The 14,480-nt window shown below is 42.5% G+C and overlaps 1 protein-coding gene across 2 annotated transcripts in view; it reads left to right on the forward strand.

Annotated features, from left to right (window-relative positions):
• The window catches only part of ADAMTS19 (ADAM metallopeptidase with thrombospondin type 1 motif 19), a 135,875-nt gene extending 122,004 nt beyond the window's left edge, over positions 1-13,871 (forward strand). For both annotated transcript variants that reach the window (XM_082191541.1, XM_082191542.1), the window contains exons 22-23: positions 11,064-11,241; positions 12,142-13,871. In XM_082191541.1, coding sequence (XP_082047667.1) covers positions 11,064-11,241; positions 12,142-12,293 — 330 coding nt within the window. In that variant the 3' untranslated portion in view covers positions 12,294-13,871. The remainder of the gene's footprint in view (positions 1-11,063; positions 11,242-12,141) is intronic.
• The last annotated feature ends 609 nt before the right edge of the window (positions 13,872-14,480 follow it).

A 14,480-nucleotide genomic window follows, 5' to 3' on the forward strand; every position in this document is an offset into this window, starting at 1 on the left:
CAAGGTACCACTGTACTATTTTAGTAAACTGCTGGGATATTTGTTTATTTATTGAACGGTCTATATAAAATGTGTTAAACAAATAATTAAAAGGTGACTTGATTTTTTAAAAAATATGGCTAATAACCTGCTGTGCTATATACATTTTTTCCAACATAAATAGCTTCACCCTACTCCTAACCAGGTTTACTCAGGCTGTCTACACATTCCTGTTAATTCTGCACCCAGTGTGCTGCCACCATTGTTTTGGGAACTACACACAATGTTAGCCACAACCAGGGTGGATTTTATTTAAATCAAATCGATTTAAATCACGATTTAAATCACTAGTCAGCAAGACTTGATTTAAAGCATTTTTTAAAAAGAAAGACTCATTCTTGTTGGTATAATCTTAATATTTACAACCAGATGAAGGTTTCATTTTTTGAATAATCAATTTTCAGAGTAGTTTTACAGTTATATCAAAAATTACTGATTTGGGTATACTATTAGAAATAATTATGACATTATTGTGAGGTTTAAAAAGTTAACTGTTTATATTTGGACAACTTTTCTGCCGTACTTTATTGGAAGAAGAAAAATAATCATTTCCTTAAGAACAATTTAAACAATTTATTTAACTAAAGCAATAACATATGTATCCATGTTTGTTAACTGATGTGGTTAAACTGTGGGTTTTTTTAAAACAAAACTTAGTCTGAGTTTTAGCACACATGAAAAACTTAAAACAAATCCTTATTTCCTGATGAATAGCCTTTGGACTATAATATAACAAATAGAAATCTTATCTTTAGAAAGATTTTCCCTCCAAAAGCATTTTATTTTAAAAATCAAATTTAAATTTTAAAAAATCCAATTTAAATTAAAAAATATCTGATTTTTATCCACCCTGGCCACAACCAATCTCTATCCTGTGCCTGTCCCATCATTTCTTATGAAAAAATGTGTTTTTACACGTTTTCCCCCAACCGGCTTCAATCTGAATTGAGATAAAGAATAATCTGGCTGCGTTTAAAATCAGCAATGTGCACACAGGTTCTGAGTAAGTGAGAGTTCCTAGAAAGCATGTGTAAGTCTGCAGCCTTAGTGCTAAAAGCAGTCCTTCCTGAGCAATGGTAACTCGCTTGCTAGTTGGTGAAAAGGTCTGCATAGCCTTTGCAACAGTCCTGTACTTTCCCCCTTTGCAACAGTCCTGTACTTTTGGTGTGTGCCAGATCCCTGAGGCTAGTGTCAAGGGAGAAGGCTGAGCATAAGAGACTAAATGCATCCTGACACTTTACAGTTGCCTAGGGAGTCGCGTTGAACAAGCCGTGTGGTCTAGAGAGAGCCATTAGTGTAAGGAACTCTGAAAACAAAGGTGTCAGTACAAGAGGATTGCTGAAGTTTAAATTGCTCCTTTGTTTCCCTACCTTAGTAAAGGAGGAAGGGGGTCACCAAGTGAAATTCCTTGCAAAAAATAAAATGAGAGAGCAGATGCATTTTCTTATTCCCTAATCGAAGAATTCTTAGGTAATTACAGTACAGCGGCCTCTATCTCACACAACTAAGAGCTGCAAAGGCAAAAAAATTAGGGAAAGAGGAAATATGGCTTGTTTATGATAATTATTAGCTAGGTTCTCGAGGTTTTAGAAACGCATGGCCTCACACACATATACGCTGCCACAGTTTCTAGGAGACCGTAGTTCAACTTGGGCGAAATTTGTGATTGCCTGTCCCTCCTTGTTTCTTGTAGACTATACCGTTGTCTGTTAATTGTTTCCTGCAAATAATCTCAAAGCAATTTCACAATACAATGAAAGCATATATAAAAACTATTTCAAATCCAGTACTGGGATAAAAATGTCCACTTAGAAGGCTTGTGGGAAGAGGAAAGTCCTCAATGGGTGCTGAAAAGACAATTGAGATGGCGCCCTATCGGATCTGTAACCTGTAACCTATAGAAAAGGCCTGATTCCAACTGAAACTGTTCTTAACCTGAGGTACCACTACAGCTAATGGGGCCTCCCGCTGCCGCCACTGCGCAATTTCTGTTCCCATCCTGAAGCAAAGTTCTTAACCTGAGGTACTATTTCTGGGTTAGCGGAGTCTGTAACCTGAAGCGTCTGTAACCTGAAGCATCTGTAACCTGAGGTACCACTGTATATCTCACCATTGCCTGTGATGGCAGTGCCATTGGCATTAATACAGTTTCCCTCTAGGTAAGCTCTCCCATCAATTCTCTTAACCACCAAATGACCCGGACGCAGCATCATTTCAGGCAGTGCAATTTTTCTAGAAAAAGAGATGCTACAACTCACCATGAACGCCTCCCTCATTCTCTTAGGATGGCAATGGAGCACACCGGAGAGATTCTGGAACTGAGTTCTGGCTGGGGGGAAAGCCCTGATGGGGAGGGGCAGACATGACAGTAGTGAGATGACATTTTTAAGTGCTTATAAACTGAATCTGTCCCTCCCACTACAGTGCTGCAAAAAGTAAGTGTCCAATTTTGACACCCCTGCCCCTAGTTTACAGTCCACAAATGGAGACTGAATATTCAGGGGCCGCTTTAGTATAGCTCTAGTAACAATCAGGTTTTGGTTTTTTTAACCTTTTAAAAAATCGAGCTTCATTTTACTTAAGTTTCAAGTCTGGGCCTCTTCTTTCAGGGTGTCTAGAGGCTAGCCAATATAGTATACCTTTCATTTTCCAAACAAGCCTGTCATTCCTTAAAATTGACGCTGACACCAATGATTGAACTCTGGAGTCCCGATCTAACTGGAAATGATTGTATAATCAGTATAGACATGTTTCCAGTCAAGCAGAAAGTTCTTTTCTAAGTGAGTGCCGTTCATTTCAATTTGAAGACATGTCTGATGATACAGTTCAAACAAATTTATCCTAAACTGGATATTTTCCGTGGAAAAATCAGATGTTCTTCATTTTGTATTTTCCCATCCTTAGAGACATAATCGTCTACCTTTCCCCCCTTATAGATATTTATTGTTTGAACTCATCTGCCTTTTAAACAACTTATTTTTTTAAAAAAATCTAGAACAAAATGTGATTTCTTCTACTAAAAGCTGCCAAGATAAACATTTTGGGTAGGCCGCCTAGCTATTTGCTATGTCATCTTATGAATAAATGAGCTATTATCAGTTTGAGGGCTGGTGGCAAGTTACAAGCTTAAAAGAAGGCAGCTGCTTATGCATTCAAAAGGGCTCCAGTCTTGCTTGGAATGTGGTTGACCACTGTGAGAACAGGATACTGGACTAGATTGGCAGGGCCGGATTAGGTTTGATGAGGCCCTATTGAAGGTAATGGGGCCAGTGGCGTAGCGTGGGGGGTGCAAGGGGGGCAGGCCGCACCGGGCGCAACATCTGGGGGGCGCGCTCGCTGCCTCCGGAGTCGCCGAAGAGCCTCGGGCGCAGGCTGTAGCGGAGCCGCATGTCTCGCGGCGCCCGGCTGAAGGCGCCCGGCAGGCAGCGGCTCTCAGCGCTCGCCGCGGAGGACGCGCCAGGCAGCCCCTCCTCACAGCCCCGCCTCCGCCGCTGCCGCTGCAGCTGCTGGGCCGTTGCATTTTCCGCGCCTCTCTGCCCCCATCCTCCTCCGGGCAAGCGGCGTCGTTTGGGCAGCAGCGCCAGCGGCAACTCGCAGGTTAGGGGGGCGCAAATTACTTGCGTTGCCCCGGGTGCTGACAACTCACGCTACGCTGCTGAATGGGGCCCTTTATACAGGGTGAGTCCTTTAAAAGAGGCCCCGTGGATACAGAGTACACATGTTCTGCAGAGCCTCTTTTAAAAGTCTCACCCTGTCTATCCAGCTGTCCTTTGTCAACAACAAATTGTCACTTTTTTGTGTTGAATATATGCTATATGGTAATTTATGGACCTAATAGGTATCTAAAGCCATTTGCACATAACAAAATATGTATTTTATCAAAGTAATGAACTGAGATACAATTAAGAAGAAATATATTAATAGTGAAATAATTATGTACCCACTGTGGAAGGACGTGTGGATCTAGAATTGGCCTCCACAGTCACTTACAGACTCACTGTTAAAACCTTCTTTATGGAAGACTATCTTACTTGGCTATGAGTGATTGCCAAAGAAGAAGAAGAAGAATCCCAATGTCCTGACCATCTGTGATAATGTGCAATCTGCACAATACCATTTAAAGCAAATTACTTCCCTCCCAATGAATCCAGGGAACTGTACAGTGGATGCTCGGGTTGCAAACGTGATCCGTGTGGGATGCATGCTCGAAACCTGCAGTGTTTGCAACCCGTGTCTGTGCATGCGCAGGTTGCTATTTGGTGCTTCTGCGCATGTGCGACTGCTGAAACCTGGAAGTAACCCGTTCCGGTACTTCCAGGTTTCAGCGGTACACAACCCGAAGAAACGCAACCTGAAGCGTCTGTAACCCGAGGTATGACTGTATTTTGTTATGAGTGCTAGGAATGGTAGCTCTGCGAGGGGTGAACTCCAGTTCCCAGGCTTCTTTGGGGGGAGCCATTCACTTTGAATGCCCTTTAAATGTATGGTAAGGATGCACTGACACAAAGTCATAACTCATAACTATTGCCTCATAACTATGACCTACCATCATACCCAGCAGTCTCAATGCTCTTCCTTGGGCTGGATCACGAGAAAAGCTAATGGAAGGGGCTAGTATTACCTGGAATTTCCCATTCCGTCCAGTGGCCCCCTGACCCCCTGAAAAAATTATCCCAGGCTTCAGTGACGCTTCTTACTGTGGTGGGCTGCTGTCTGGGGTAGGCTGAGGGGGGAATCTCCAGACACCAAGTGGAGGCACCGATCATGAAGTACTGAAGTCTGTTGCGTGTGTAGGTCCCCCAGCCACCCCTCAAAATAATTCAGAAATCACACGTAATTTTAGTTTAAGGTTTTTGGTACTATTTTGGCCACAACTTTATTAAAATACAAAATCTGTGAGTGGTTGCTTAGACATTGGTTATGACTATCTGCCCGCCCCCCCCCCCCGGACAGAACTGACTTTCCGAACTCCATCGGAAGCCAGTGAAGGGAAAACAATGTTGGGGATCAGTTGAGCTGAGCGTCAGTCCCTCACCGCTCACCCAACCAGCTCCCCAAGGCTTGCCGGCCCTTGTCCCATTTCAGGGATTGGACGAAATCGTGGCAAGCCCCAGGATTCCTTTAACGGAATTCCCTTCCAGCACCATTGGAGGGGCAGGCACAGCCTATCCTGACCCCTCCACCACCAGTTTTTATAACCAATGCCTAACCACAACCTTACAAGTTGTGACGACTTGCTAAGTAGTAGGCAAAAACCAAGTGGCACCAGCCAATCAGCCAAATGGCAAAATTCCTACTAGGCCCCTGCCCCAAGGCAGACGACCCCATGACAAGCAAAACAAGGACAACCAGAACACAGGGCGGGCGGGTGATCCGATGCACTCTGCGAAAGAGAAAGCAAAAGCAGTGCGCCCCAATATTTAAAGCCTATGGTCGCACCCACCCAATTTGCTACATGCAATTTGCCCCAGCAACCCGGTCAGCCAATCATTGCGCCAGGCAATAACTATTAACCTGCCTGGCAACAGAGAGCTGGCCTGGCGGCCCACACCGCGACACGTGCTCTCATTTTAGGGAGAACACGCTTTGTAACAAGGCTTTGCCACAAGTTGCCGCTGAGGATGTTTCTCAAGAGGCTGATCAGAACGAGATATAGTGTCCCATCTTGAAGCAATGAAACAGCTGGTAGAATGCGTTCAAAGAGGCATCTAGCTGCTATAATGGACCTATATTCAGAAACGAGCTTGCGGTTGAAAGCTAATCTTAGTGGTGAAGTATTTGCAAGGAGGGCTTACTTCATTTGGCGTGCCTGTGACATCAGATTTCTGAGAAATTATATTTCTGAACGGAATTTGAGAGAATTAGAAACAGCTTGAAAAAGAAAATTCGGTTCCAACTGTAAGCATAGTAAGTTGGAAGTTAAGTCCAGTGGAATCTAGTGGGATTTTTGCCTTAAAAAATATTTTCGGAGGAGGCTCTAGACAATCACAATGAGTACAAAGGTTGCTATAGGAGACCCTTTAAGCATGTAAATTCAAGGAGATATTATATAGGTGTGAAAAGTGGTTTCATGGAATGGTGTGAAGCAATATCAGTTCCTAGTTGGTTTATAATAAAACTAACATTGCAACTTAAGAAGACTAGGAGGAAATTGGAATGCAATATAGGCAAGCATCTTAAAATGAAGTTAATATTCTACAGTTTTAAAAAATTCAGTTTAAGAGAAAAGCAAAGGCTCCTATAAATTCATTCATGTTTGAGAAACATGGAAAGTATTAGTCAAAGCTTTGGGTTGTGTGACATGTAAGCAGTAATCGTGTTGAATCATTGTGCTTCTTTTATGCCCCCGCCCTCATCCAAGGAGCTCAGGGCAGGACCTAGATTCCCCCCCCCCCAAACCCCTGTTTATCCTTGCAGCAGCCCTATGAGATACAGTAGACAAAAAGTGAATGGTTCACAGTCATCTGTAGTTATCTACAGATAACTTGAAGCTATTGTCAACAAAAGCTGGCTGGAGGTGTCTCCCGGAATCTGCGGCAGAGAAGGGAAGCTTTCGTGCTTCCAGTTTTTAACTGCTGTAACTCTGAATTTCAGAGAAATTGGATAAAAATGGCAGACAGCTCATTTCCATATGGAGTAGAATACGGAATAGATATTTTGCATGGTTTCAACAGAAAATGCAGCACACCTCTGATATTGAAGTATCCACCCCATTTTTATTTACTGGTGGCGCAGCAGACATTTTTAAACTCCTCTTTTTTAAAAAATAGAGAGAGAGAAATATTGAATAAAACTCTCACCTTTTCAGAGGCATTTTTAAAAAACCCTCTTCCTGATGATGGAAGGATTGTACATAGTAGAAAATGCACTTATTTGGCGATCACTCATAGCCGAGTAAGATTGTCTTCCATAAACACAGTTTTAACAATGAGCCTGTAAGTGACTGTGGAGGCCAATTCTGGACCCACACATCCTTCCACAGTGGGGACATTGAAGAATCATTGCTTTGACACTGGTGATCTTTGCTTCTTCCAGTACACTGGCATTAGTTTGCCAGTCTTCCAAAGTGACTTGTAAATTTTTTTGGAGACACCATTGATGGAATCTTTCGAGAAGTTGGAGATGGCGTTTGTAAGTGGTCCATGTTTCACAAGCATACAGTAAGGTTGGTAGTACAATAGCTTTGTAAACAAGCATTTTGGTTTCCCTACGAATGTCCCGGTCCTCAAACACTCTGCACTTCAATTGGGAGAAAGCTGCACTCGCAGAGCTCAGGCGATGCTGGATTTCGGCATCAATGTTGACCCTTGTGGAAAGATAACTGCCTAGGTAGGAGAAGTGATTGACATTTTCCAACGTTACACCACTGAGTTGGATTTGTGGCACTGCAGAGGGGCTATTTTGTACTTAGAATCATAGAATCATAGAATCATAGAGTTGGAAGAGACCACAAGGGCCATCGAGTCCAACCCCCTGCCAAGCAGGAAACACCATCAGAGCACTCCTGACATATGGTTGTCAAGCCTCTGCTTAAAGACCTCCAAAGTAGGAGACTCCACCACACTCCTTGGCAGCAAATTCCACTGTCGAACAGCTCTTACTGTCAGGAAGTTCTTCCTAATGTTTAGGTGGAATCTTCTTTCTTGTAGTTTGGATCCATTGCTCCGTGTCCGCTTCTCTGGAGCAGCAGAAAACAACCTTTCTCCCTCCTCTATGTGACATCCTTTTATATATTTGAACATGGCTATCATATCACCCCTTAACCTCCTCTTCTCCAGGCTAAACATGCCCAGCTCCCTTAGCCGTTCCTCATAAGGCATCGTTTCCAGGCCTTTGACCATTTTGGTTGCCCTCCTCTGGACACGTTCCAGTATGTCAGTGTCCTTCTTGAACTGTAGTGCCCAGAACTGGACACAGTACTCCAGGTGAGGTCTGACCAGAGCAGAATACAGTGGCACTATTACTTCCCTTGATCTAGATGCTATACTCCTATTGATGCAGCCCAGAATTGCTTGTTGGTGCAGCACTTTGGTTTTTGGGATGTTGAGTGATAGGCCAAGCTTTCCGTAAGCTTCTGCGAAGATATTTAGGATGGTTTGGAGGTCATCCTCTGAGCGTGCGCACACGACGTTGTCATCAGCATACTGAAGCTCTATGACGGAAGTTACGGTAACCTTACTCTTTGCTTTCAGCCTGCTCAGATTGAAGAGCTTTCCATCTGTTCGATATACGATTTCTACCCCAGTGGGGAGTTTCCCTTTGACAAAGTGTAGGATCGTGGCAATGAAAATAATGAACAGAGCTGGGGCAATAACGCAACCCTGTTTAACACCTGATGCCACTGTGAATGGTTCACTTTGAGAGCCATTGTTATCTGTGATTGTTGCTGTCATATTATATGATATTTACAAATTTATCTGGGCAGCCAATTTTCAGAAGGACAGTCCACAGGGCATTATGATTTACAGTGTCAAAAGCCTTATTCAGGTTGATAAACACCATATACAGGGGTTGGTTTGAACTAGCTCAGCCTTCTCACTGAAATACTTGTTCTGTATGTGAAGGGATGGGGTTCTTTTTAAAGGTGGGGCAACATTTTGTGATCTGTTCTTGAAGGGAACTCAAAAAGGGGAAGGAAGATTGATAGATGGGTGGATGTACACATTTTGGCACTTAGATAAAAACTTAGAAAGAGATTATTTCTGCAATAACTCCAGGGAGTTGTTAGCAATACAGTATGTAGGAGGCACTCACTCTGCAGCCCACAGAAATTCTTCCCTCTCCCCCTTACCGTCTCAATCGACTCTGCAGTGGATTACAGTCTTTTAGCAGCAAGGCTACATCCTGCCTGCTTGCTGTCCAGCCTTTGAACATATCAGAGTACAGAAGCCTGGACAAACTCAAAATATATATTTAAAATCCTGTTTTATAGGTGGGTTGGGGCCAGCAAGCATACCACCACGCCAGGCGTCGTCTTCTTTTTAAAGCCATCCTTTGTCAGGCCAGTCAGTAACTTTGCAGTTTTCATCTAAGATGCTGGTCTGGTTTGTGTTCAGGAGGCCTTTGGTCGGATCCAGCAACGCCATTCTTGTGTTCGTTTGTCTTCTGTGTAATAACTCTAGAACAAGTGATTTCTGCCTTGCAACCTGAGTAATCATTTGTTCTTGGAAGAAGTTGTCCAAGTCTATGTTGTTAACACTGTTACAGATTGGCACTTCCAATTGCAGATTTTTATCAAGCTCGGCAGTGATTGCCTATTATCTTGGCTGAGGTTCAGAGTTTAAATGCTGCTCTCTGCCAGTGACAATTTTTCCCTTAATTTACTTCGTGCTGAGGCCAGCTGGAAGTGGCTTGTAGCATTACAACACCTTCCTCAGCTGTTGGTCTAGGGATTTAGCTTCAAAATATATGTCTCTCGCAGGCAGAGGAAAGGGAGAATTTAGGGTGAGAGTTGCGGGTGCCAAGTTGAAAGATAATTTGATATAGTGTTTACAGTTCAGTTACTTAAATTATGTGGAAGAGAGACTCAAAATAGATCACCGCTGCTTTTGCAGAAAAAATACCACCCATCATTCTTTCCTTAATGGCTTTCAAGTACCTTCATCCAGAAATCATTTTTGTACAGTCTTTGACAAGAACGTTCTGCTTGAGTTGCTGCTTGAACAGTTTAACAGTACCTTTAGGGCCACATTCAAAGTGCAGAGATTAACAACAAAGTGTTGTTTCCACAAAGAAAATCTGGCTGCCGATTAGTACATTTTGTTTATGCTTAATAGTTTTTGTCCAGGAATTCTTGTTAATCAGCTACAGGCAGAAGCAACACATATCATGTGTGCGTGCAATAATACCTTTTTGCCAGTGGTTAAACCTGAAAATGAATTGATTTACTAAGATCACTTCATGTTCTGTCTACAAAGTCTGGGTTTGTCTAGGTTTCTGCTCATAAGGCTGCTGCATGCATGGAAGAAAAGGCATTTCTGGTGTCCTTAGTTCAAGTACCAGTGGCTGCCACACACTAGAGCGTACAGAGATTCTGACCTTCCAGAAACGCTATAAAAGCCACCCATTTGCAGCTATATTGTCTCGGTTGCAACCAGCAGACAATGAATGGAGGACAAGCAACAATATTATTTTCTGATATGAACCTCATGCATTCCTCATTACCAGTGGCGTAGTGTGGGTTGTCAGCACCCGGGGCAAGGCAAGTAATTTGCACCCCCTAACCCGTGGATTTGCGCCCCCTAACCCATGGATTTGCACCCCCTAACCCTAACCCCCAGATGTTGCGCCCGGTGCGGCCGGCCCCCCCTGCACCCCCCACGCTACGCCACTGCTCATTACCTTCTCTTCTTCTGATGAGTTCATAGGGAAGAGATTGGAAGCACCCACTTCCTGGTTTAAATTAACCAGCGTTCATCTGATTGATTTAAACTGTGGTTTGTTGAAAGAAGCCGGGATTGTAAAGCATGATCCAATCCTGTATTCTTTCAATAAAAATGATGATTTGATCAAAGTTTGGTCTTTTTAGAGCTAACAGACTGCAACTGGATAAAAATAGGAAGTCTCCTGTCTTTGAGTATTTTATCAAGCCACACAATAGTGTATATAAGGACAATGCTTTTTTAGAGCTCTTTCCAGCTGTTCCTTCCAGGTGAGCTTCAGCTGCCTGGGAACTTTACACTCTCAGCTTTAACTGCTAGACAGGTCTTTATCAGAGATATAGAAGAAACTAAACCAGCCTCCTGCCAAAGAAAGAATATAGTATTTGGGGGACGGATGGACAAATAAACCATATCCAGTGCTATTTCATATATCAGAATAGATCCTTAAGGGTTCTGAGAATGCAATTTACCGGTACATCCCTTGAAAAGAGAAGAATGTGCTCCATGTAAGAGGGTACAAAATGAAACTATATTTTCTCATTGTTTTAAATCCAGACATTGAGTCTGCCATAACACCAGGCTTGGATAAGATTTTGTTCCATGGGCAAAAGTGCTTACATGTTTCTCTTACCTTCCTTGCAGTGCTCCATTACCTGTGGCAAAGGAATGCAGTCACGAGTCATCCAGTGCATGCACAAGATCACGGGAAGACACGGCAACGAGTGTTTCTCCTCTGAAAAGCCTGCAGCATATAGACCCTGCCACCTGCAGCCCTGCAACGAAAAAATTAATGTGAACACAATTACATCTCCTAGGTTAGGTAAGCGGTTGCAAGCTCATATGGGAATAGTGCGTTTTAACATGATACTGTGTCCTTTTGTTTAAAATGCATCTCTGGGTTATTTGTGGGGCATAGGAATTCGTTCATTTTATTTTTTTTTCAAAATATAGTCCGGCCCCCCACAAGGTCTGAGGGACAGTGGAGCGGTCCCCTGCTGAAAAAGTTTGCTGACCCCTGTAATTAGCTGGTGATAATATCATGATATTGAAAACCAGATATCACCTAGTCTTGCGTCTGATTCAGCCCTGTTCTTATGCTCCTGTGTTAAATGGTGCTTAAAGGTAAAGGTAAAGGGACCCCTGACCATTAGGTCCAGTCGCGGACAACTCTGGGGTTGCGACACTCATCTCGCTTTATTGGCCGAGGGAGCCGGCGTACAGCTTCCAGGTCAGGTGGCCAGCATGACTAAGCTTCTGGCGAACTAGAGCAGCACACAGAAACGCCGTTTACCTTCCCACCGGAGCAGTACCTATTTATCTACTTGTACTTCGTGCTTTTGAACTGCTAGGTTGGCAGGAGCAGGGACCGAGCAACAGGAGCTCACCCTGTCGCGGGGATTCAAACCGCCGACCTTCTGATCGGCAAGTCCTAGGCTCTGTGGTTTAACCCACAGCGCCACCCGCGTCCCTTACTCCCTAGTAAATTGCATCCTTTATCTCTAAGTTTCAAAGCGTTTTTTGCCCTTTTGCTTCTATAAAACCACCTTGTTAGGTGCGTTTCATTCCTAAGTCGCTTTGTTGCTGTTGTTTTGCTGCCTGTACATAAGAGGCTTCTTGCGCTATGCACCCACCATACGTTTCACACCTTAGAAATGCAATTCAGAGCCGTTGACATATACACCTGCATTGATGCCCCTTTTGGTTTTGTGTCGTTTCACAGCTGCCTTAACGTTCAAGTGCCTTGGAGACCAGTGGCCTGTATACTGCAGAGTGATACGAGAGAAGAACCTCTGCCAAGACATGAGGTGGTACCAGCGTTGCTGTGAGACGTGCAGAGACTTTTATGCTCAGAAAATTCAGCAAAGGAGTTGACCTCTGGCAGGCAGACTGGCTGGGTAGCTCTCAGCTCTTCACAGCCACACTATTTATAAACACACACAAGAGCACGCTTTTTCAGACCAAATATTATCAGATTACATATAATTTAATCAAATTAATTTATTTTTGCCTGCCAATACATTTTTATTTTTTATTTTGGTTAAACAGCTTTTTTCTTTTTTTGGTTTTGTTTTATGCTCAGAGTTTCCATAATTAATTTTATATGAATTATTTTGGATACATTTATCAGATTTTTTTTTAAATTACTATTTTAAATGTTTATATTCAGTAGGCCAATATGTCTTTTTTTCCCCCACCCCCAACCTCCAAAAGACAAATAATGAGCACAATACTGTGCATTGTTTAGTGTGCTAGTCCTTCTCACTTGCAGTTAATGGGACTTAAACACACTTAACTGTCCACAACATTGTGCAAAGGAATAAGTCATCATATTACCCTGATTTTTTTGATTTGTTTTTAGGTTAATAGTTTTGCTGTGTATGGAAATGAGATCCGCTTTATTTTATTGTAATTTTTTTATGCTTTGTGTCAGATTGACTTCAGAAATTTTTGCAACAGGTTCTGGGGTGAGTTGATCTAACAGCATTGAACAGGCTATATTACAGAATGTATTGGAAAAATCAATTCTTGTTTTATTAAGGGCTGAATCAGACTTTCAGAATTGTCCCAATATTTATTTACATGTGACATTGGACCCAGAACATCTATGGACACAGCTACAGCTTCCCAGTATTAATTTTCATAATCACAGCAGCCCATTTTCAACCAACTTAATCGTAAGAATCAATTCCACAAAGTTGTAGGCAGATTCCTTTAAGCGGGCATGGGAAAGCTACGGTCCCCCAGATATAGCAGAACTATAGCTCCTATTATCCCTGAATTTTTGTGGTGCTAACCTGGGGCTGATGGAGTCTTATAACACCTGGCGGGTCGTGGATTCTTGATTCCTACCACAGATCACTAGCGGCCCAGCGTGACACCTCATGTTTCTCCATGCCCTTAAAAACATACTGTAAGAAATGATCTACTGTAACTTAGAAACTTTTATAAACAAAAATAGACAAAATGACAAAGTAGGGATTTTAATCATGTGTATGAACATATACTTGAACACAAGTATTGAATCAATTAAACACTGTAAAGATTAACACTGAATCTCGGTTGCACTGTTTGATGTAGTATAGAGAAACATCGTTCTAGAGTTTGTAACATCCTATGAAAGAAATCTGTACTGTTTTTAAACGTGTCATTTGATCTCAAGGGTTTTCAGCGAAAGATCCACACCTAGCTCTTGGTGCTCATGTGGTTTGCACATGGAGAGAAACCTAATGTTTAATTGGGCTAAATTTTCAGGTTGTTTTTTTAAAAAAAAGTTTTAGAAGATAATTTTGTGATAAGCTTCTTTGTTTTTTTTTAAAAAAAGATTTTTTATAAAGATAGTTTTGCAATTTTGTGAAACGTGAACAAGGCAACTTACATTTTCCTTATGAGAAAATTTTGTATGTGAGTCACGTGATTTTTACATCTTCAATAAATATATATGTATATAAATTCCATTTATATATATCTTCCCTCCCCCCCCCAAACCTTATAATGTTGGTTGATTTCTGTTGAAAATAAAAAATGAAATGGAGAAAACTAAATATGTCAAGGTGGACCACGCTACCCATCTAGCACAGGAGGATTAGCCAGCATGCTGCTCCCAACATGCCATTGGACTTCAACTTCCAACAGTCCTAGCCAACATGGCCAATGTAAGCCCAACAGTTTCTGGAACACTGGTCTTCAAAGAAATGTTATGAGGATAAATTCTAAATTGCCATTTATTAGTCAGTTCCTGTTCCCTGCAAAGGGGGAGGTTTTACGTCCTGTTTTATTTCTGTGGAATGTAACCACTTTCACTGCCAGACACTCGGTCAGGCTACATTTTTAGCAAGTTGTCCACTACACAATTTCTTTTCTGATCCATCACCGTGCCAGCTCAGACCTCATAAGTGTATACGGGATATTAAGGTCTTTCTACCACAACGTGGGACGCAGGTAGTGCTGTGGGTTAAACCACAGAGCCTAGGACTTGCTGATCAGAAGGTCGGCGGTTCGAATCCCCACGACGGGGTGAGCTCCCATTGCCCGGTCCCTGCTCCTGTCAACCTAGCAGTT

Source organism: Podarcis vaucheri (assembly GCF_965113315.1).
Source record: "Podarcis vaucheri genome assembly, chromosome: 11".
Classification (NCBI taxonomy): Eukaryota; Metazoa; Chordata; class Lepidosauria; order Squamata; family Lacertidae; genus Podarcis; species Podarcis vaucheri.